Below are 25,754 nucleotides of genomic sequence, written 5' to 3'. Positions count from 1 at the left end.
AAATGTGTAATTTTCTAGCCCCACAAACATTTCTATATTTAAATATATATTTAGTTATACCACTGGTACTGCGAGTTAAGTCTTTTAGCTACCAACAGCATATAAGATTTTTAGGTATATATTCATCAAGCTAACTTTGCTGGAAATTGGTTTGTTTTTCTTTGTAAATCTGAATAAGAACGATGTGTTAATTTGTTTTATTGAATTTAATGTTTTTGTTGTAGGTTTTGGTTCTGCTACGAGCGATTATACGTTTTTCGACGGTGAGAGTGAATATACGGATTCACTATTTTAGTAATTCGGTTTCGAAACCTATAGGAAGGGATGAATCACTACGAACATGGCTTAATTATTATAAGACAGTTTACACGGGACATTGCGTCTCACGCTATATATTAGTACTTACATAATGGTTTCATAATTTTTACAGTTCTGTGAAGTTAAGTTTTCGAAAACATACTTGGAAAAAAGAAAGCAAAGCAGTCTCAGCATCTTCAAAAAAATGTGACGTGTTTGATTTTGAATTTCGCGCAAAGTTGTGCAAGGTCTACCTGTGCTAGCAGTTCCTGATATAACAGTCTAAGACTAGAGAAAATATAGCTAGTCATCACCACTCACCGCCAACTATTGAGCTATTGATCCAACGAATAGTGGGATCAATCGAAACATTATAACGTCCCAGTGGCTGAAAGGGTGAGCATGTTTGGTGTGACGAGGATCCGATTCCACGACCCTCAGATTACAAGTCGAGTACCCTAACCACCTGGCCATGCCGGGCCTAAAGGAAAAGGAGGAACGGGAAATATTATAGTTATGAAGACGAAACACTATTATGAAATATATTTTAGAAAATACAGACAGTTACTATAAATTAGTTTCAACCATTATTTTAAGTTCATTGCATTTCTTCACTGATAATCATTCTTCCAGTGAATTAGAGAATTCGGTGTACTACAAATTATTCGTGAACCACGGCTATACTACAAAGACAGCAAATGGATAATGACACTCACCTGGATGACTATGAAACGAATACAAGCTGACCAAATGAAGCATTAGGTTGTTTAAAGAGCGTTGAACATTTGGTTTATTCGTTTTGTTTTGAATTTCGCGCAGAGTTACACTAGGGCTATCTGCGGCGTTGAACGTAATGTTAAAAAACAGAAATATTTATGTAATTTCCTAGTGATATGTGATTTGAGTTTTCATTTGATAACCTATGAAGGTTTTTGAACTGATTATTAAAGACTTAACTGATTGCATGATCTGATACCTCCTATCGTCTTCCTTTTCAAGTACCTCTATTTCTAGATGATTTGAAAGCTAACTCTTAGCTATTAGTAGCAAACAAATGGTGCATCCATACCTGAATCATGACTTTACGCTGTTTATGTTATATTATACAACATAATGTAGTTCTAACCTTTCCGAACTGTTAGACTATACAAAACAATCAAATGAATTGGAACTTGTTTTAGCTATGACAAGGCAAACCAGTCATAAAATAATACAATTCATCCCAGCTTTCTGACTTAATTTTTATGCAAATTGGACATTTGGCAATCTCTTATGTGATCTGAAATGTAAATAAATACTAACTTAGTTTCCGCTTATAAATTGTTTGATAAAAGTGACATTAATATTTACATTTTACGACACTTTACTTCAATGTGAAACATGATTACCATGAGCAACAAGGGCAATCTAAGAGAGAAAGTTTGGGTAAGACGGACCCCTTAACTTTGAATGCGGTTTTCATAAATTACGATGAACATCATAAAAAACAAATTGCTCTAAAATGAATTATGTTTTATTATTAGTGCCATTTTTAGTGGAAAAAATACTGGACATGATCCTTATTTTGAAAAATAATTCTCATCTTGCTACCCCCCAAGATGAAGTAAAATAACTCCCATATGACTCGTAACAGCTGCAGTTTAAAATAAATACAACATTTAAATCACTAAAAGCGTCATTTAAGTGCTCTCAAAATGAATCAAGAAGACTATGCGCAAGATATGCATTATTTAAGACTATGACGCAGAATAACCAAGGTGTTAATGTGGAGTAGTGACGTATATTGCGCTGAAGCCTAGGGGGCAGAAACATACTTTCTTGGCACAAGGAAGGAAAAACAGACACCAACCCTCTCGCCGTAAACAAATTGCAGGTTATAAAAATTTAGTGAGCTTGGACTTTGTTTCTTTTATGGTATATTCAGCTGTTTATAATTCTCAATTTTTCACACTAACAAAGTGAATTTCCTTAAAACTACTTAGATTAAATTAAAGATCTACAGATATAAATAAAACATGAAGCCAAGTTTTGACAATTAACGTGTGCAAGTCCACCGATGTGTTTATTTACTGGTCACGTGAACATATAATATATTTTAGTTAGAAGTACGACATAACTGGCCATATATAGGGGTGGACGTTTCACGAAGGGCCCTTCTTACATTGCTTTCCCTTACTGATATTGGATATCTAAAAAAAGTAAAATTAGAGGGTTATTATGATCCTATGAGGAATAATCATACAGAGTATAATACGTTTCCCAAAAAGATTATTATCTGTTGGTATTACAGATCCTGTCGTTTGGACAACATGTCGACAAATATAACATGTGTAGAGCGTTTCATATTATAAATTAGACCGAAGTAGAATAGTTTTGCCAGCATATGGTAGCACAAAATATAATAAAATACGATGTTTATAACGTATGTGTAACACAACATACTTTCACCAGCTTCACATGCATCACGTACCTGGCTTGATGAGTGAATTGAAGCGTTACTAATCCGTAAAAGTATATTACTTCAAACATCCTTAGTTCATTGGACATGTTTCTAACCCGGTTAATATAGGCTATTTTCTACCTTGGGGTGAGCGGAATGCACCACATAGGACCTGTGGCGTAGAAAACGGGCTTTTAAACTCTATTTCTAAGTATTTGGATATTGATACATCCTGCAGTTTTGGCTTCCATTATTTATTTGATGCAGTCTCTGATCAGGTAGTCAACGATTATGTCCATAATCAACAGATAGCGGTCATTTACTGTGCAGACGATGGTTTGACTTATAAAGGTGCTCGAGAAAATGACTTATTAACTTTGAAATACGTTCCATAATCTGCGAACGACACTCTGACGCTTGTAGCCTACTCTAGCAACCTAATATTTCACTTGGTCAGCTTGCATTCGTTCCACAGTCTTTACTAAACTGCTGTCTTTGAAGTCTGGCTGTGGTTCACGAATAACTTGTAGTACACTGGATTCTGTAATTCACTTTAAAGTAACGACTGAGACAACATTGTGTGAAACCATTCTATACATTATGGACTAAATGATCAATCCTTTGGAAGAATAATCATCGATACTTGATTTGCAATGAACTTAAAATAATGATTGAATTAATTTATAGTGACTGTCTATATTTTCTACAATATATTTTATAATAGTGTTTTGTCTTGATAAGTATAATATTTCACATTCCTACTTTTCCTTTAGACTCGCCTTGTAATCGGAGGGTCGCGGGTTTGAATCCCCATCACGCTAAACACTCTCGCCCTTTCAGCCATGGGGACGTTATAATATATGATCAATCTCAAGAGTTTGCGGTAGGTGGTGATGAATAGCTTCGTTTCCTCTAGTATTACACTGTTAAATTAGGGAAGGTTAGTGCAGATAGACCTCGTGTAGCTTTGCGCGAAATTCCAAAACAAAGAAAAAAACAATATCCCACTGAACAATTTCCAAATAGAAAGTACGTATTAGTCCTTAACGTTAACTTACACGCGTATTGCCCCTTGCTAGTACAGCGGTAAGTCTACTGGTTTAAAACGCTAAAATCAGGGGTTCGATTCCTCTCGGTGGGCTCAGCAGATAGCCCAATGTGGCTTTGCTATAAGAAAACACACATACCTGCATGCGTATCCTGCTGTTTAGACTTTTTACCTGCTGATTTTTCGTTATAATATTATTCGTTTTTTACTGCGTTCTAAATTCGTGACCACAACATCTGGCTTTATAGTGTATAGTGTTCAAAACCGTTTTTAGGTGAAACCGATCCTTCTTCAAACTATACAGCAGTTTGCTACAGATAATTTTGTTTAATAAATTTCTTTAGGATCGTTATTTAATTCAGATAAGGAAACTCAACCGTTTTTCTAAAAAAGAAAAATTACAGGAAAAAAAACACATCTGAATAAATTATCTTTGTCAAAATGATCGCCAAATATGTGCACTGCGATATGTATTTGGATACAAAAACTTAACTTCGAAACCGACATACTAGTTTTGTTGTTGTCACTCTTAACGTAGTTATAATGATTATCAATTTGTGTGTTTTTTATGTATTAGTGAATTGGCTAACTTACTCACTGTGTTTCGCATTCCATTTTAGTGTATTTTTTGTACTTTCACGTCACCAACAGATTTCATGTTTTTGTGATAAACATGCTGTGATTGAGGTATGATACACAAGTGCTGCATACTTAATTCTTGTAAGGTGTTTTTACTTTCAAATAGACTCTAGGATGTATCATAATAATAGACTCATCACAAATATCTGCGTACTTTCCGATAATCGTTGGCCTGGTGGTCAGGGTGCTCGACTGGCAATGTATAATCGCGGATTTCAATCAAGATGGTCGCCTTTTCTACCAAGAGGACATTATAATGTGACGGTCAATTCACTGTTCGTACCGCAGATAGCCTTCGTATATTTTTGCTCGAAATTCAAAAACAAACAAGCATTCCACTATTTGTTGGTAAAAGAGCAGTTAGCGGAGTTAGCCTTCGTGTAGCTTTGCGCTAAAATACAGACCAGTAATCATCACACGATAAACTAAAGCTGTGAGTTCTTACAGGCAAATAACTCTCTCGTCATATCCGTTTTCTTTTTGGCTGTCTCTTTAGCTTGTTGTTCGTATGGAAGTTCCTTCTTCTGTTTACAAAAGGGTTTAGTCCGCGTCTCTAATCCGCAAAGATAAACTAGTCAATAAGATGTACTTACATGTTTCGACAACTCTTGTATTCACGTTTTTCAAACACTGTTGACCTTATTAAAAGACTGGGAGACATATCTCTTGTTTTTTGAATTTGTCGCCATGTAATTATACGAAGTGAGAAATTGAAATGGATTCGCTTTAAATGTAAATAAAGGTAAATGTGGCGCACTGTAGCGACCGTGTCTTTAAATATGCATATTAATGTGTTTTTGTCACGATCATTTCGACTAATTCAGCCGTAAATAAACATTTCTTTTTTTTCAAGCGATTCGCATGCCTTGCATAATTCGTTAATCCGTGGTCGTTATTGTTGTTAACCAATTTAAAATTATTTTTTTATAGCGCTATTTATTATATAGCTAAATGTGAAGCGATCTGGAGTCTGATATGTCTTTTCTGAGAAATTACACGAATGATTAACGCAAATTAAATTATGCACGTGCTAATTTTTTTAGACTAGTTATTGGTCTAATAAATTCACGTGATAACTGATGCACACTTTCTGACGCCCATTTTGGTGAGTAATCCGCATACAATATAGTTCTGTTAGTATACTGTACCGCTCATATGGATACGTTTGCTGTTTTCTGTTTATGTGATATTCTGAACTTTGTATTGTGGGTCTGACTAAAATATTGTAAATTCTTTCTAAGTAGTATATATATTGTTGAGGTGTAGATGATGTAACACTGACGTACTTTCACTGTGTTTTAGTTCTACTACACTGCAGATAAAAATTAGGCATTGTAAATCACACACAAATACCGTATGTTTTTTTTTATTGAGGTGCCGAATGTTTTATTCATATATTATTGCTCTGACGTAGGTACTATATATATAGTGCTAGTGTTTCGGTAGTGTAGCATGAATCAAGTTATTTTAAACCCGATCCAAGTTTTGTAGGCCTGATTCAGATGTTGCACGTGTGATCCAGTTATTGAAGTTTTGCTAAGATAAAAAGTGTTATCTAAACCCTTAACATAAAATTGAACCAACTACTGCAAGTTCAACTCAGGAGATGCGATTCGCTGCTGTTGATCTTACTCAGATATACTGTCTTTCATCCCGATACTGATGTATGAGTACCAAGTTATGTGTAGCTATGACCCATCTGCAGTAGACCATGCATTTGATTCAAAAAAATGTTGCACTTATGATTGAATATGTAAGATCTGACTCATATAGTTTCGTACATTTTAAGTCATTCTATGACTTGGATTTAAGTATTGTAGGTTCGATCCAAGTATTGTACGTAGTTTCATATCCAGATATTGTAAGGCTAATCAAGTCTTGATTCAACCTAGGAATATGGTTATAATCTAGCGTAGAAATATGGTTCAGGAAATGGATTTTTTATCCAATTATTGCACATACAAGATGACTGCACTAGAGAGATGGACAAACATATATATTAATTAATACATGACTTGGACATACAGACACTGTTCAAAACGTTTGCTTTGAGTATTTACAAAATTTCCATGCACAAATGTGAATGCTATGCTCTTGTCCGCCTGGATCAGGAACATTTTAAGGTCTTTAAACTTCTGATTGTTGAAATGATTTAGTCAAGTTAGGTTGTTCTGCGTTAAAGTTATTAGCTATTCTCCTAAACCTTTTCATTACCTCCGTATAAAAGTGCCATTTCAACCCTTTCTGATGTTGTGTATTTCGCCATTACAAAGAAGTTTAAAGGAGAAACACCTTTTACGTATATGTACAGCGACACCTTGTATATCTCAGGTTACTATAAATCGTATTCAATCACTAGTTATTGAGCAGCTTTTACAATAACGTTGCTGAAGGAACCCGGAAATTTGCTCATTTTTATTTATTAGAACATTTTGGTCATTTCAAATGTAAAATGTGTCAATGGATCGAACTATCAATTTATGTTGAATGTTTATCTATGGGTAAGTCATTGATATAAAAAGTTTGAATACTTATAAATAGATCAGTATAAAAGGAGCGTATGTGCATATCCACGAAAGGGTTCGTTTTAAAACCAAATGAAACCTACCTGGTGTTCAATACAATGGTCTAAAGTACTCTTATATTTGTTGTTAATATATACGGCTAGATTATAGCTTGACTATTCAGCTGTAAAAAAGCGTTTCCAGTCTACAGAACTAGTTAATCTAGCTATAGCTATACTTTGACGCTGGCACCACGCCCAATCGACTTCGTATCTCAGCCCACCTTAACTATGCATTAAGCTTTACTTCGGTATTATTTACCTTCGTATTCCGCGAAACTGGCTTATCGCCCACGTTTCACGTGCTGCTTATAAACTGGTATTGCAAAGTAATTGCGAACAGCAACATATTAATTTGCTCGGATATTTTTAACTAAATTAAGATAATCTAGTTTCAACGACACGTATTTGTTTCTTTATGGTACGTCAACATTATTTGTCCTCAGTTGATTAGCGTATTATTTATCACTGAAATGTATTTAACTGTAATGTAGTTAACGTGTATTTCTCCATATTTCTAGAATTAGCAAGACATCAACATCATACTATAGCACGACAACCCGATACAAGTCGTCCTTCTTCTTGTTTCATTTCTTCGTCGTCTGAACCATCCGATTTGACAACGAAACGAAACACGTCTGAGAATAAATTTTCCGAAGGTCTTCGGTCGCATGTGCTTGCCACGAGCACGGACCTGAGAATTAGGATTAGCCCCACCATGGGTGTTTCTGAGAAGCCCGAAAGCCGATGTATTAGTGAAGGAGCTGGTACTGTAAATGGCTCTCCTGACGAAGCCCCGCTGTCCGTAATGAGGCTTGTCGGTCAGTCGTCGCCCTTGCCGGCTACGAAAGGCAGTCCTACCCTAAAAGAAGAGCCCAGTTCTACAGCACTGAATCTAGCATCATCAACTGAAGATGTAAACAGTTCCTGTTATCAACAAGACTCAGATGAGCCTGAAGACAAAGGTGGTCAGGAAGGGGACTTTGGGGACTCTAACAGAGGTCCAGGAACAGACGCGATTGAAGAATTTCCTAAACGCAAACAGCGACGATACCGAACGACGTTCACTAGTTTTCAACTAGAAGAACTGGAAAAAGCTTTTTCTCGAACGCATTATCCCGATGTTTTTACAAGGTAAACTTCAGCAATTTAGATAAAGACTTACTTGTAGTAAAACATCGTATACGTGCGTTAGTTTGTTGTTGTTTTAGCACATTGTTATACATGGAAGATAGCCACTATGTTCTTTTCACACGCTTTGACGAGCTTCATTAAACTAAATAATTGCCACGAATTTTTGTTTATTTTCTTCTGTAACTTAAATGGAATATTAGCATATGTACAGTTTACGAAAAGAAAAAATAAGTAATGAGTATTTTTCTATTTGGTCAAAACATTAGCCTTGATCTTGAGATTTGAATATTCTAAGTAGAAGTGCACTCACTGGTCGTTAGATATTTTTCAATGACTTATAAGCATGTGTTCCCACAGTTTGTATTACAACTATACTAACACTAGAGGGGCACTCAGTCGAGCGCATACGTCCATCATACAGCAACGATCATATATAGCTTCTCAAATATTTACGAAACTGTGTCCGTATGTAAGTTGTTGCCATCGGACATGGACCATTCTTTGGCAGAACAATGAGGAATAACATTCTATGAATGTCTTACCAAATTTCAGCAAAATCCGATTATTTTTGATTGGGTTATAGAGCAAAAATAACGTAAAAAAATCGGTCCCCTTTTAATAGATAGGGATTTTTGGATCTTCGTGACTTTACAGTGACCTTAACCCTCCAAAAACTAATCATTTCTAAGTTTAGCTATTTTTAAGAAATAATGACGACAAACAAACACACACACACATCGAGATGAAAATGTCGCCTACGTCATCTTCGGTGGCGGAGATACTTGTACTTGAGGGATAAACTATACTTATCTTATTTGCTAGGTGGAATACTTATTGATAGGATATTAATGAGTCTAAACAAGTGAACGTGTTGTTGTTGTTTGGCATTTCGAATTGGATCCAAAGGTTCGATGATAGGTTTGAATGCTTTTCAACGATATTTTGATCGCTGGTATCACTTTCGTTTGTTTATTTATATGAATTTATGGATAACAAATCACGAAAATTTTGATGACGTTTTAGTTAATTGTAAAATTTTATCAGTTTCACACAATCGTAGTTTTATTCTGAAAAAAAAACACTTGATGTTTAAGAAATGATAAAAGGTCAAGATACTATGTCTGATTAAGACGTGTAAAAACGTTTTGTAGTAATTGCAAACCCTCGAAAACATAGGAATAAAATAAAGAAGCTTTGTGTGTTTTCTTATAGCAAAACCACATCGGGTTATCTGCAGAGCCCACCGAGGGGAATCGAATCTCTGATTTTAGCGTTGTAAATCCGTAGGCTTACCGCTGTACTAGCGGGGGGCTAAAGAAACTTTCCTTATACATATTCAGGAAGGCTGAAGGAGACACATCCTGTCGAAGTATCTTACAGGTATAGTGTTATAAAACACTGTTCTAAACATAATTTGAATTGATAATATTATAGCTATAATAGGGCATGATCTGGATCTACAGATATCTATGATAGAGCGTAACTTACCTTTACAAATATCTATGGTAGAGCATAACCTGCTTCTACAAATAGCCACGACGAGGCCTAGCACACATATACAAATGTATATGATAGAACATAACATAAAGTTCCTCGCTGGGATAGCGGTATGACTACGGATTTACAATACTAGAATCAGGGGTTCGATTCTCCTCTGTGGACACAGCAGATAGCTCGATGTGGCTTCCTCTGTGGACACAGCAGATAGCTCGATGTGGCTTTGCTATAAAAAACAACACAAACTCATATAACAGAAATCTGCATATGTATACGATCTTGTTTTAGTTGTCACGATGAAGTGAGTTACATGGTTCGGTGTACTTCAAGCTGTTTCTAATCTACGACTATACCTCATGGAAGATATTTGGATGTTATACTTATGTAAATAGCTATTGGACAGATGAAAGTCAGTCAGTTAATCGCGACAGACTGTTACAGAATGGTGTCTTGAGTCCCTAAGAGTTGTCAGCAGAAGGTGTAACAGTCTCCAAAGTAATGATATAGTTGTGTTGACACGTGGTTGTGGTATATCATTACTGACAACACAATTCTGGTTCACTGCATTCACAGAATACAGACATCAAGATTAAATATGTTTGCAGCCGCCACTGCCAGTGTAGGTATTGCATTGAAACAAAATTCACAATGCTGGTCTGTTTGCCAGGTGTTATATAAGATGTAATCTAGTCTTAACAGAGTATCTCTACTGCTATGGTAACAAGGGCACATACTATTTTTACAGACAAGCCATGCTTCACCCTAAAGCCATATAACGGATTTATGCTAATTTGGAGAAACAACGAAAGAGGACTGAACACAAGTTTACACAGAAGTATGACGAATATAGGGGTTGTAGAAGTGCGGTGTAAGAGAAAATAATTACCGCTGAACGCCCTGGTCTCTTTGTTTTAGGAATTGTATCACTAATAGCACACATAATAGAGAACATAGGATAAGACACTTCGTTTTAAGATATGTTGATATAATTGTTTCTGACCTCAGTTCACACCGCACATACACATATTACTTAAAAGATTTTAGAGATATACTGGCCAGACAGAATATCTTTCACATTCACCATGCTTTAGTCCCGTCGAGCATGTATGGGATACTCTTGGGACACCTGTCACACTCCGGCAAGTGACTACAGACTCTAAAGATATCCTGGAAATAGCTATTCAGAGGAGTGGTTGACAAAAGCTCAGAACCTCGTCAACACTTTGATTTTAATTGCATAAAATCAGTGTCATGTTGCCCTTTTAGTTCCTTTAGTGTCCGTATTCCACATATTCAAACATGCGCTTATTCTTCGTGGACAATCATTTGCATTTCAGATAGTGTGACTGATACTCGGATGCCTGATTTGCACAAAAAGTGAGGGAGCGAATGGCACTATTTTGTAGCAATCGTTTTTTAGACATAATTTTGACTATTCATTAACTCTTAGAAGTGCTGAATTTCCATTCGCTTTTTAAAACACTGTTTTATAAATTGTTTATGCATCAAGCTGCTTTTGGATGTTTTTGGTTATAACGTGCAAGCCATACCAAGAACATACCACCATTGCTACAAGGAATCCTACTAATTTTAATATTGGAATCACTTATGTATTATACAGCAAGTCATTGCAATCGATTTGTATCATTTCTTTAAATTAGTGCTGTAACAAGAGAAGATAGAATAATAGCCAAAACAATGCAGTACATAAAATTACTCCGTATCATCCCACCAGTAATGAATAGAAAAACCAACAACAACTACAATGTTGATAACTTTAAGTTGACGTACATATCAAAATCTGAGGGTCCCGGGTTCGAATCCCCATCACACCAAACATGCTCGCCTTTTCAGCCGTGGGGGCATTATAATGTGACGGTCAATCCCACTATTCGTCTTACACTGCTAAGATAGGGACGGCTAACGCAGATAACCCTCGTGTAGCTTTGCGCGAAATTCAAAACAAACAAACAAACATATCAAAATTATATGACAATTTCATTTACTCTAATATTTATCAAACTTATATTTTATTATCATGCATAAATATATCGTTTAACGTATACTCTGCAGTGACTAATTGACTTCTGTTCTTTATGTAAAGGAAGAAAAAAAGAGTCAATCTTCTGGCTCTACGAATCTACTCGCTTCATATACAGATTATTATAATCGCTAAGTATATTATTTGTTCTTTTGCCTGTGAGCGACATTGTAATCCTCAACGAAAAAATTATTCGTTTTAGTTAACAAATTCTGTGGATAAATCATTATGAGAAGAGAGGAAGCATTTTCAAAATAATTGATTTTATATGAATGTATCTGTGTTTTTAACTCCATATTCATTCATGCATCGGTTGAGCTGTCTACTGAATACAAAATTCGATATTTTGTTACTACTATTCATAGTAGTTGTATTTACATTTTCTATTTATTTGTTTCAATTCTTCTCTCTTTGTCTTTCTTTTATATCCCTGTTCTTAGCTATGTAAGTTTATTCATCTTTCTTCCTTGGTCATTGAAATTTTGTTTGTATTCCATTTAATTTTCTCTGAATAGAACAAGCAACTTTAGATAAAATATACTATGTTTCAAACCCGCCAAACTTCGTCAACTCGAATTATTCACAATGTATAGTGTTTGTAGAGCTTAAAATTGTTTGAGAGTGATATAAGAAAATACGTAAAAACAAAATAATATGTTTTTATCATACATATATAAATGTATAGGGAGCGCCATGTTCAAGTAAAATTTAATGAGAAAAATAAACTTTTAAAATAAAACTAAGTATTGTTTTTGCTTTTTTTTAAGCCCATAATTAACAGCATAGGTTTGTAGAATAAGTTATACGTCATTAAGCGGGAATCAAGCTGAGATTCGGGAATTATATTTACTATTCATTTGTAACAAGTATTCTAGAGATAGTAAAGTTTCTCTTAAAGGCGAAACAAATATGTACATCCACATCTACTGTTAAAAACTTCGTCTGTTCTGAAATTTGGTACAAGTGAAAGAAACTCTTACAAAAACGAAGCCGAAAATATTAATTAAACAGTTATAGATATTATTTATTTTCCATTCGTTTATTACTTTTTAGTATTAAGAAAGTTATTTTGTATTGCTAGCGTAGTAATTCTTAAACTAATTGGAACTTTATGATTACTGGAATTACGGCATAAAAAATGAATAGTAGAGAACGTACCTAACTGGTGAACCAATGCATTCTGATTTTTACAAGTTTCTGTTTTCTGATATTGCATGCTATTTTGTTAAATTATTTCTATGGTTAACAAGGTTTAATTCTGACCTATGTTGGTAGTGCTAGCTTTAAAACTATTGATAATTATATTCATGATGTCTCTGATGTTTTTAAATGTAATTTTCTCTTGTTAAATTATTTCTATAGGTAACAAGGTTTAATTTTGACCTATGTTGGCAGAGCTAGCTTTAAAACTATTGATAATTATATTCATGATGTCTCTGATGTTTTAAAATGTAATTTTCTTTTCTCTCCTCTGAATACAAGAATTTCTTTTAAACTGACCGTTTACACACGTTGTATTTAGGTCTTGTGAGCTCTAAGGTCAGTTTTAATGATAAGGTTGAAACAAACAAACCTAGTTTTAAGGAAATGATAAATTTGCAACTTGTAAATTTTTTACAATAATCTAGTTTTTATGATCATTGGACTCGAACAGAATTTCTATATGTCTTTTAACTTGATATTTTTTATATTCTATAACCTATTATTTTTTCAACATAAAAGGTTCTATTAGAACAGCTAACTAGTCGGCGAGAAGTCCTCAAGCGAGGACACACATACTTATTCTAGCCTACGATTCCACTATAAGTCGTTTGTTGGGAAAGTGAGGAGTCTTTTTAATATGGATGTTAAGACGTTAAAAACATAACTTAATGAGGTGGCTAGCAAATAATAGCTTCAACACAAAATTCATAATAATAGGTTGGAAAAAAGTTGCGGAGAGAGGAAAGAAAATATATAGTTATAGCTTGCGTCTCACCAGGACCACCGGAAACGAGTCTCACATTCAAAATTCCCATCACTTCCGGTAAATTAGCTACAATAATTTTAAGTAGCACTAAAAACACCTTGTAAAACGTTTTTTACAAGCGGTATTAAACACTAATTAATGATAATTCAGATAGATATTTCTCTATTGAAATGCTCGAGAAACGCCTGAAATACATGTTATAATTTAATTGTAAAATATACCAATTAGATGAAATAATATTAATACTTATTGATTTTTATTTGAAACTCTGAAAGTGTGATAAAAAGTAACAACACGTTCAATACCGACACGACTCTGCTAGAAACTTTGGAATAATTTATGTAAACTTTTTAGATGTTCATTGGTAATAAAAACAACAACGACAACAAAAAAACACTAGAAATTAAAACTGTTCGTATAAAAGTTTAACTTGTAAGTATTTCTACTTACTCAACCTTCTCTACAGATTTAAATGTTTAATCTAAAAGTCTTATATTCGAACATTTGCACTTACTCAGCCTGTCCTATAGGTTATGCTTTTTGAATTTCGCGCAAAGCTACTCGAGGGCTATCTGCGCTAGCCATCTCTAATTTAGCAGTGTAAGACTAGAGGGAAGGCAGCTAGTCATCACCATCCACCGCCAACTCTTGGGCTACTCTTTTACCAACTAATAAGTGGGATTGACTGTTAAATTATAACGTTCCCACGGCTGAAAAAGCGAGCATGTTTGTTGTGGAAACATTCGGAGTTACTCAACCTTTCATACAGGATTAGATGTTTAAATTAAAAGTGTGCTATTCTCTGTATTTAGAGACACCATGTGGTGTTAGCAGGCTGGCCGAGGACACTGTTTAACCTGTTATATTCGAAACTAGTCATGATATCTCTATAGAACAGTCCTCACATATAACTGTATTTTAAATGACTTACTCCTTGTCAAGATAACTCTATATATGTGTGTAATTAACGCCACAGACCTTGAAGTACGACTTGATGGTCGTTATAAACAAGCTGGAGAAGAAGCCATCATTCGGTTAGCACATTTTCACTATAGCACCTCAATTCAGTACTGATCATTTAGTTTTCTAATATGGATATTTTAGCTGGAAACAAGAAGGTTTTAGTAGCAGTGTACAGCAAATGGAACTTCACTGAAAAAAAATATATATTTCTATGAGATGATTATCTGAAAAGAAAGAAACTATAGGCATACCTCACCAGTAGATATGTATTTAAAGTGCAAATGTCTGCTACGTAAGAGGAAGTATGCAACAGTTTTACGATGAGGAACAAAATGTTTAAGTGGCTTGAAAATATGCATATTTATTTGGTAACGGAAAACCCTTTTTGGGTATGTCTGAAGTCCGGAGTGTATCTCATACATTTTGGTAAAAGATAAGGTACAAAACAGCCAGAAATGGGCAATAAAAGAAAAGTTAAAATACATCAGCATTTCAACAACGTTAACCCCTAATTAAACCACATGACATTTCATGTTAATCGTAACACGAAGCCAGGTTAACATCAGTCAAACGTCGACGTTATTCTTTTATATTCAATTTTGGCTATATTGTACCTTGTTTATTTCCTCTAAATATACGAAAAAAAGTGATATTTTTACAAAGATACTTAATACATAAAATTGACTATTTTTAACGACTGTAGATTCACATATATGTATAAAATACAGTAATTAAATTTTTGTCTTTCTAGGGAAGAACTAGCTATAAGAGTAGATCTCACGGAGGCCCGCGTACAGGTGAGTAACTAGATTGGTTGTAGCTAAAGTCTATTAACTCTCGAATGTATGCGCATATGTGGTATTTATTCCTTAAACTTTCGTTTTACTGATTTTTTATCATTAAAATGTTAAGTTGTGAATGTAGACACTGATTGGGTCTGTGATATGGAGCAATATTCTCTTGTTGGGTCTGTCAAAATACAATTGCTTCGTTACAAATAGCAAATAAAAACCGCATTTTGTGTCTTAGATACTGCGAATTTTTTCCGAAGGTATCACTGGTGCATTTTATATTGAGAGGTATGCTATACATGAGACTTATCCACATTTTGTCTACATTTATAAAAAGAAGGGATATTACTTTAGTTAATATAGGACATTATCTATCACACCATTTTGTCCTCTGTTTTAAAGATTTAGATAGGCAACTTCATCACTAATAAAAATACATGTAGTGCGAATTTTATTTTCCAAAAGGTTGTGTTACAAATCTGGTATATATAAAGATGAACAGCGATCAGAATTTTTAGGAAGACTGCCAGTGTTCTATTTAAATAATACCATAATACTAACGTATGGGTTTGAAATTCAAAGGGATAAGTCATACCCTTATTGTTATAAGGTGTACTGATGTACTGTCTATTTACATGCGTAGTACTTTACGTAAAACTACCCCTTTCGCAGAAATATAGCTAAAAATAACTAACAATTATAGACAAAAAATTCAGTCAATATAAGTCAATAATCAGGTGCCTAAAATTGTGAAGAATCATTGATTATATATTAATAACAAGACGTTTCATATTGTACAAAATTAGTGATTAATACACTAAACATCAAACTTCAAACACTATGAAAGCTAGTGATTATACACTAAGGACTAATAATTGACATTATCGAAATCAGTCATTATACACCAAACACCAGACTTCTACTTACAAGACAACTAGTGATTATGCACTAAGGACCAAGAATTGACACTATTAAAATCAGTGATTATACACCAAACACAACACTTCTAACTTTATTAAAACCAGTGATTATACATTAAATACAATACTTCTAACATAATGTAAACTAGTGGTTATACACTAATGACTAGAGATTGACATTATCAAAATCAGTAATTACACCACCAAACATGCTCGCTCTTTCAGCCGTGGGGTTATTATAATGTGACAGTTAATCCCACTATTCGTTTGTAAAAGAGTAGCCCAAGAGTTGGCGGTGGGTGGTGATGAGTAGCTGCCTTCTTTCTAGTCTTACACTACTAAATTAGGGACGACTAGCGCAGACAGCCATCGTGTATCTTTCCACGAAATTAAAAAAGAAACAAACAAACAGTAATTACACTCCAGTAACCAGACGATCCATATAACTATCCAATGTTTAATCGATAATAACCCGGCGTTAGATATTAGAAGAATCAATGATTATACAACAAATAGGAGCTTGACTTTATGAAAATAATTTATAATACTCAGAAGACTAGGCCTTTGATATTATGAAAATCTGTGATTATATGCCACAATTGATTAATGTCTAATGTCATTATAAAAATCGTTTTGAGTGGATCAATCAGTAATTTGAAAATTAGCTATTATACATCATTAACCAGGCGTCTGACTTTATGAAAATCAATTATTGTATGCCAGAAAACAAACTCTTGACAATAAAATAACAATCATTGTACTTAAATAACTAGGTATTTGACCTTTGTAAAAAGCAGCGACTATAAGACAGTAACTAGTAATCTGACATAATTAGAATTATTAAGATAGTCTCCTACTGATGCTTTGGTTGCTTGACCTTCTTCCTTTGGAGCAAGAAGAAAAAGCTTGCTGAATCATCAGTTCTTCTGTGTGATTGTAAAGTTACTTCAAATAAAATAAATGATGTGTGTTATAAATATAAATAAATATCACTGTACAATTAATCTATACCCTAAAAATACGATTTATAACTGACTTAAATAAAGTTTATAATAATTACAATTCATCAACTTAACTTAGTTCACATCATAACACTTGTGCTCATGAAAATTGATGATATAAAGAGCACCCTATACCAATCCTATGTCTGTCGTATCCCAACCGGCCTAATGATCTCTGGAAACATTAGTAGTGGATATGGCAGATATTATTCAGTTAATGGAATGATCGAAGGAGAGATATTATGCTGATTTCTTATGTGAAGAAAGAAATATACGGGAGTTTCAAAATAACATATTCCATAATTGGTAGAAGTTGTCTGGAATCTTAAAACGGGAGATGTGTTTTTACTAACATTTATGACATGCTCGAAGCGAGATAGTCAATTTCACGAAAACTAAATAATAGGAGAAAAGCAGTTTAGGAAAAAAATATAGACATTTAGAAGGAGATCAAGAAAGAAACTTAAGAATGAATTTCAAGATATATAAAATAGCTACAAATTAAAATAAATTTGATCAAATGAACAAATTGAAGTTGAAAAAAGTAGTAAGGGAAGTACAGAAGGATTATAACAAGTCAACCAAGCATAAAATAACATCGTTCCAAGATAAAATATTTATAGAGTGAATGGAAGGATTATATTAGCCACATCTCTTTCTGCATCCTCTCAAGAATTCGAAACTCTAACATTTTTTACCTTCGAAATTATTTCATGTGTGTCCGAAATGTACTCATGGAAACTTTCATCATTAACATTGGGTTTTCGTTTAGGTGAAGTTGTTGAGCTGACCTGCTAAGTTTCATAATGTCAAAGGTGAAAGAATGAATTTCGCAGTTATATTATAGAGGCGCTTCATGTAAAATAATGGGTTCGTTGACACTCGATTAATTCGTGGACACTTTAGTGAATGCAAACATGGAAATTGTACGAGTAAATTCTTTAAAGGAAGCTATTTAGCGATAAAATAAGTATAAATTAAAGTATCGAATCACAAACTAACAGTAATATCTAGGAATTACGGGATTTTCATAATTACATAATGTATAGGCATTAAATCCCTCCAACGATGGTCTGAAATAACTGAAAGGATGACTTAGACAACTGACCACTCAGAACGAAAGAAGTAAATTACAGGATAGTAGGATCTGCAGAAGAAAAGTGTTTAGGAAATAAAAGCTACTTCCAGACAATAGCAGAAGAGGAAAATGGTTTAAAATATGAACATTATGTCCAAGAGCGTGATAATAATTGATAACAATCCAAGGAGATTATGTGCTGAGAATTATAATACTGCTGCAGTTGAAGCATGGAGTGCATTATTTAACAAAACCTTCACGAGCCAATGGCTTCATTGATGGGAAGCCTTTCATTATGTTAATTGGCACTGGTTTTATAGCTGACCATTATTTTACTTAATCTGGTAATAATATCTGGAAGATTGAATCCAGAGATGAAACAAGAAACCCGATCGATGAAAACAGTAAGTGGTCTTAAATATCCAGAAAATTTAGAACAACTCCCTAAAGGAGAGGCTTTTTTTACAATACTGGGAATTAATTTCATGTGCAAACACAGATGTGAGATTAGACTTACTTCAAATATTTTCACAGTCTATGACCAAGCAATTATTGTGCAGTATTCTAAAAGTACAGCACCAAGGGTTAAACTGTCAGTGAAAACAAAGGAAGAATCACAAAATTATAAAGACAACTAGCTCAAAGAATTACCCAAAAACATAGAGAGTTCAAGAAAAAGGTCTTCCACTGTGATCTTATTTCAAGCACGTCAGTGGGAGAATTGCTAAGTGGTAAATTTCAAGAAAACCTTTTCTAGAAATAAAAAACCTTGTTAAACAACATGTTGCTCTTGTTGAGACTTTTTTCCAATTTACCACAAGGGAGGGAACCATAGCAAGTTCATTTGATCAGGTACCTGAAATAAACTCCCCTAGTGACGGAAAGTCACGCAAAATAAAACCGCATTAAATAATCAGTTATTAAAACATTTAGGAATAATAAATAAGTAAAAAAATAAATAAATATTTGTAATTACACTTTAAGTTGTACGTATTTCAGTAGTGATTTCATAATTTAAATGTATACGTTTGTGAATATAAATGTTTTTAATTGTTAATAATTACTTTATTACTAATTATGGAAGTTTTAAATTTAATGTCCATCATTTTATCGTATAATGGAATTGTTTAAGGAACCTCACAATCCAAGGAGAGCCACTCCAATGGCTTAGCAACAATTCAGAAGCCTATAGCTCTAAAAACTTGGCTTTGATATCCCTAGTGAGCGCAGCATTGACTTCTCACTGTATGGCTTTGGGCTTATCAACAAACAAGCACATGTCTGGGGAAAGTGCAGTGACGTAGCTTCCATTGTTTAATCTAGGCCTTTCTAAATATCTGTACGGTTGTGTAAATGGAAGGAAGTTTAACGTGATGTGATAGACATGGCTTTAATTTATGTAACGTTCACCAACAGTATGAAAAACAGTATGAACCATATGTAAAGCGAATTAGTTATTACGTCTGTTGGACTGAATTACCGAATAAACGAGTTTGTTAGTCAGTTACTGAGTAATCATGCACGACTCAGTCAGTTTGGCTGTTACTGACTGTCAGCCAATTACTTAGTTGTTTCGGTGCTGTAAATACTGAGTTTATGTTTTTAAAAATAAATAAAAATTCAAAATTAGTAAGTACAAGCAGCATTTCTGCGAGATTTAGTTTATTTTTAAAGTTAGGCCTATCAGTGAACATTGGTTACACTAAACAAATAACTTGAAGAAACAGAACATTTTCTTATGATTATAAACAAATTGTGACTATGTGCGAATAACCAGACGTTCGATATTCTAAAACGCTGTGATTACATACTAGTTCCAAAATTTTAACATTATAAATATTTATGATTTTGCCTTAATTATGAAAATCAATGATGATACACCAATAACAATGCACCTTATTTTTAAAAGAATGAAAAGCTGAGATATTTCACCAGTAATCAGAAGTCTAATTTAATTAAAATCAATTATTATATATCAATAACCAGGCATTTGATATTATAAAAATCATTAATTATACGCCAATAAGCAGGGATTTTATATTATATAAGTCAAAAATTATTCACCAGTAATTCCCTTGACATAATGAAAAACCGGTGATTATAAACCATTAATTAAGTCTCTGACAGATAGACGGACAAGGGAGTTCATCTCTACAAAAATTTACTGTAGGGATTGTTTCAACTCGGTAAAATATTGTTTGATCATTTTCTTAAAGATTATTTTATTAAGTAAAAACACCTAAGCTCCAGATAAAAAACTTTTGCAGACATATTAACATTACTGTCAGAGAGTCGTACAAAAGAACATAAAATATGTATAAGAAAAAATGTTGCAAAATAAAAGAAAAAAAGTAAAACATCTTTAGTTTAGGTTGTTATGTATACATATATATATATATGGAAAAACTCATTAAATTACTGTAGTTATCTGATCGACTTATACTTGTTTTTCTTGTTGTCAAGAGAGATTCTTTTCGATGAACGTTCAAAATGGTGAAAGGGATTAGATCTAAGATAAGCTTTTGAAGGCTGACAGGACACGTGTTACGAACAAAACAAAAACCTGAAATGTCGATAAAGAACGGTGATGACAATCTGTAGTAGCAGATATCGTTATAAATGTGCAGTCTTAAGCATTAGATCTACAGAAAATTGAATTAGACCTTACAATATTCTCCAACAAATAAAGTCAAATTAGTTTGAGGTATTTCTTTCTATACCATTTATCACACAAACTCACAGCATGCAGATCGCATGCCCGTATCGACGTAGGAACCAGTATTTTTTCATCAATAAAAATATCTATATATTTACTTTCTAACATCCAGTTCGATCTTCCGAGAAATACCTTTACTTCACATATCCGCCTATTTATTAAGTTGTTTAGGTGAGTTAATTTGGATATTACTGTCCAAAACTGAATATGCCTTAGAAACTTTTTTGTTTGTTCACCAAGCGATAACGTTCTAAACAAAACAAAGACCAGCCTTCTGCACTGTAGCTCTGTTGGGCTTTTCTCTTGATTTATCAGAAAATAAGCTCTCTTTTTTTATGCGCAACCAGAAATGTGTTAATAAACCACTTCACCATTTTCTGCTTAGAGTCTGAATAAAAGATTTAATCTAAATAATCTGCCTGAGTAAACAGTTAACTGTTCGGCAGAAAAAAAAAATCTATTATCTGACGGTGATTCGTAAAGGAAAAAAAAAACTTGTACAGGTCTATAAACAGAACTTTTGTTAATGTATACTAGAAGTTCTTTATCTTAAATATATCTTTTTTATATCAAATAATTCTTAATTACAAACCGTAATAGCCAATAACGAGATAGGATGAGCACGTAAATTTACTAAATTGTAAGATTCTTGTGCTGACATTGTCTACGATAATAAGTTATCAAAATATGCCGTATTTTACGCCTTGTAAGGCGCTATATCGTGGAAGACGCATCCTAATTTTAGAAAGACAATTCTGAGAAAAAATATTTTGACTCAGTAACCAACACCTTGATACAGCCTTGACTTTTTTCAACCTACTGAATAAATACAGTCAAATACATCATATTCTTCGCAGTATATCGACAATATTAGTTAAATTGAATTTTTATGCTATTGAAAATACTTGTAATTCGTATAAAACAGTCTGTATGAAAGGCTGTTTTGGATAGACCTTCAGCTAACCTCTTGTCTTATCTAATCACTTTTGTCTTGGAAGATGCGTGGGGATTTTTCAAGGTATTTTTAAAGAAAAAGTGCGTCTTATAAGGCGTAAAATACGGTATTTTGTTATTTTGCAATTAGTGGTCTACATTGAAATGGTTTTTGAAAATATAGTGTTGCTTGTTTTGCAGCTTTCAAAATCTCAGACAAGTTAGATTTTTATTTCTGTCCCAGGGTTTTACTCGATTTACAATTTCAAACAGTAACGTTGCAAGCATATTGTTTAATGTTTATTCTAAATGCCATTAACACATCGAAAGAACACTTTTTTTCCCTCAGGAGTTATGTATATTCAAGTGTGGGACGATAGCCACACAACTCCGACTTGTAGGCGCCAGGCCCTTAGGTCCTGGGTACAGAACAGTGGAGTTCTCTTCCTCTCTCTTTTTGCGTCTTTCGCATAATCGATAAAAAAGTGGACTGAAGAACTCTTATGACTGGTTCTATCAGTTTCTGTCATAAAACTTTAGTGACTTTTGTACCTTAACTCTAAGTTCAAGAGAAGTTTGGTTTTCTTATGTTACACTTATGAGTCTGAAAACACACACACTAAGAAACTGTTCCCTAAGTAAATGTGAGAATATGCTCAATTAACTCTTATTTACACTAGAAACGTCATGATTTTCATATAGGTAAATGTTATTAGTTTTAGCCTTTGTATTAGTATTGGTATAATTATTCCACGAAATTATTTATTTGACTGAACCGTTTTTTTGTTTTTGTTTTTTGTAAAACTAGAGAACCTTACAGAATAATAGAGCACCGGTTGTTTTGAACAGTTGGAGCTCAGTAAAAAAACAAAACAAAACAATTCTGAATAACTAGTCTCATGTGTAAGGTAGTTTTAAATGTTTGCAAGTAACTGAGTTCTGTAAAGTAATTGAACTGAAAATAGAACAACAAATTAGCCACATAAGGAGTAATAACAAACTTTAGTGTTAACATACCATCAGGCCTGGTACAGTGATAGACCATACGTTACAAAGTATGGATACTTTGAGTATTTTCTAATATGTTTAGTTAATAGACATTTATTTCAAGCTAGATATTATTCGTATTCCTCTCTCACTCTTTCATAAAAAAGCTGAAGAAATATACAGAGGACTGAGTACAGACAACTTTGATATAAAGCTAAATTACTCGACTCGTAATCTGAAGGTCGCGGGTTCGAATCTCCATCGCACCAAACATGCTCGCCCTTTCAGCCGTGGGGGCGTTATAATATAACAGTCAATCCCGCTGTTCGTTGGTAAAGAGTAGCCCAAGAGTTCAAGAGTTGGTGGTGGGTGATGATTACTAGCTCCCTTCCCTCTATTCTTACACTGCCAAATTAGAGACGGCTAGCGCAGATAGCTTTCGTGTAGCTTTGCGCGAAATTGAAAAACAAAAACAAATATACTATCATGCGTTTCGTTTTTAAAGAAAGCCGTTCGAAGGTTCATAGTTAACATTTCCTAAAGTGTGTTTTATATATATAAATTTCCGGGCGTGACTTATTTGTTAGCGTGATTGACTGAAAGTTGCCACTTTGTAGCCGTAAGTGCGTTATCAGAGTGAGGGTCAAATCTCACTGTTCGATTAGAATAGCGGAAGAATTGGCAGAAGATTCTGTTGATTAACTGCCTTCTCTTCAGTCTATCAGTTTAAAATTAGATATAGCTAATATCTAATTGGACCTCGTGTAATTTTGCGGGAAATATCCAAAACAAATAAACAGTGGATTAGAATATTCATTACAATTGTTAATATTATATGTTCAGAAAGATCTGAGAGTTCAAATTGCGGAACTTTAAAATACAAATAGCTGGTTTTACAAACTGTAGTTCACGAGCCAAACGTATAGTAGTAAATGTTCTCCATAAGTTAAGAGCTGCAGTTAGTAAAAACGGATAGCTTCCTTCGCAAGTTTAGAGACAGAATTCTATCTTTATCAACTGCGTTGTTTATTGTATGTTAGTTACCTAAAAATGACGTATTTATTATTATTGTTTGTTAATTACTTTAATTATTATATCTTTCTCACTTAAGCTTTAGGTATTTTATAAATTAAATCGACCAATGAACGATGTTTGGTAATTAAGGCACTTTTTAAACAGCAAACAGAAAATGAAATATACTATATCTTTCACTTTCTGTTTTCAGAAAAGTTAGCTGACAAACGTTATGCCAAGCGTGTTAAGGCGTGCGACTCGTAATCTGAGGGTCGCGGGTCCGCATCCCCGTCGCGCCAAACATACTCGCCCTTTCAGCCGTGGGGGCGTTATAAGTGACGGTCAATCCCACTATTCGTTGGTAAAAGAGTAGCCCAAGAGTTGGCGGTGGGTGGTGATGACTAGCTGCCTTCCCTCTAGTCTTACACTGCTAAATTAAGGACGGCTAGCACAGATAGCCCTCGAGTAGCTGTGTGCGAAATTCAAAAACAAACAAACAAGAGAAACGTTAACGAAAGGATTTAAAGAAAATTTACCCGAAATTCTTTGAGTTTCCTTTTTTATCAAACACACGTAATTATAAAGTCTGCAATTAGTGAATATTGCAAAGGCATACCATTTGAAGTTCTTAAGTGAAATATTTCTAGAAAAGCTAAGCTTGGTAAGAATTTCTAAAGAAACTGCCGTATGAAGATAACATTCATGCATAGATATAAGTACAAATGGGTAAATATGTTAGATAGATAGGTTAGTGGACGGCTATAAGTATGGATACTTTGAGTATTTTCTAATATGTTTAGTTAATAGACATTTATTTCAAGCTAGATATTATTCGTATTCCTCTCTCACTCTTTCATAAAAAAGCTGAAGAAATATACAGAGGACTGAGTACAGACAACTTTGATATAAAGCTGAAATAAAGTCGCGTCAGAATATTATGTATGAGAACTATATTTTTGGGGGGCGTTTCATAAGTAGTCTGATGCCACTTAAAATTGACCACTTTTAGAAAGAGTCTGTAACAGTCTTTTACATTCATATCATAAATAAATGTTCAGATTAGACAGTTAATCTTTTCAAGACAAGGACATCTATTCCTTTACCTAATTACATTATAAAACAACGAAATATGGATAAACTTAGGGCGCAAGGGCCACCCAGAAAGAGAGAGGTCTGTAACAAATCGTATCCTAGCCGTGATAAGTAAAGTGCGGTGTTTTGTAACAGGTGATAATCCGCAAGCACAAAGGTCAGTAACAATTCATGCAACTAAAGAATAAAACAAAGGAGGAATACCAACCGGTAAGATTTTTGTTCCATAAGGCCGTTGAAATAAATGGTGGAATACATTCGTCTTTTGCATTAAATAGCTTATGGAAAGAAAGTTAGTAGTAATTGTGGGCTTCAGGCATAACGGAGCTTTTTGCAACAGAAACTATGCGTCTAGGCTACTGTAAAGATGCACAGTTGTCAGACAGAACATGAGATGACGTGACGACATGAATTATAAATATGCGGCGATTCTTTTACACCGTTTGAATATTACCTATGCAAATTCTGTGCGTTCAAGGGTTGCATGTTGATGACATTTGCAGTGTATTATTTTTACTAATACATATCAAGTATTTCAGAAAACAGTCAAGAATACTATTTGCAACGAATTCATTAAAATTTGTATTCGAAAATTACTGTCTGTAAAATGTATTGTCAAGTTATCTATAAA

General features: G+C 33.9%; 1 protein-coding gene across 2 annotated transcripts in view; it reads left to right on the top strand.

The window, feature by feature from the left end:
- The window catches only part of LOC143232411 (uncharacterized), a 123,332-nt gene that overhangs the window by 89,910 nt on the left and 7,668 nt on the right, over positions 1 to 25,754 (top strand). For both annotated transcript variants that reach the window (XM_076467853.1, XM_076467854.1), the window contains exons 2-3: positions 7,509 to 8,121; positions 15,343 to 15,388. In XM_076467853.1, coding sequence (XP_076323968.1) covers positions 7,509 to 8,121; positions 15,343 to 15,388 — 659 coding nt within the window. The remainder of the gene's footprint in view (positions 1 to 7,508; positions 8,122 to 15,342; positions 15,389 to 25,754) is intronic.

This window comes from Tachypleus tridentatus, chromosome 11 (genome assembly GCF_004210375.1).
Source record: "Tachypleus tridentatus isolate NWPU-2018 chromosome 11, ASM421037v1, whole genome shotgun sequence".
Lineage (NCBI taxonomy): Eukaryota > Metazoa > Arthropoda > Merostomata > Xiphosura > Limulidae > Tachypleus > Tachypleus tridentatus.
The sequence above is the reverse complement of the archived record's forward strand: the minus strand, read 5'-3'. Positions and strand labels throughout refer to the sequence as shown.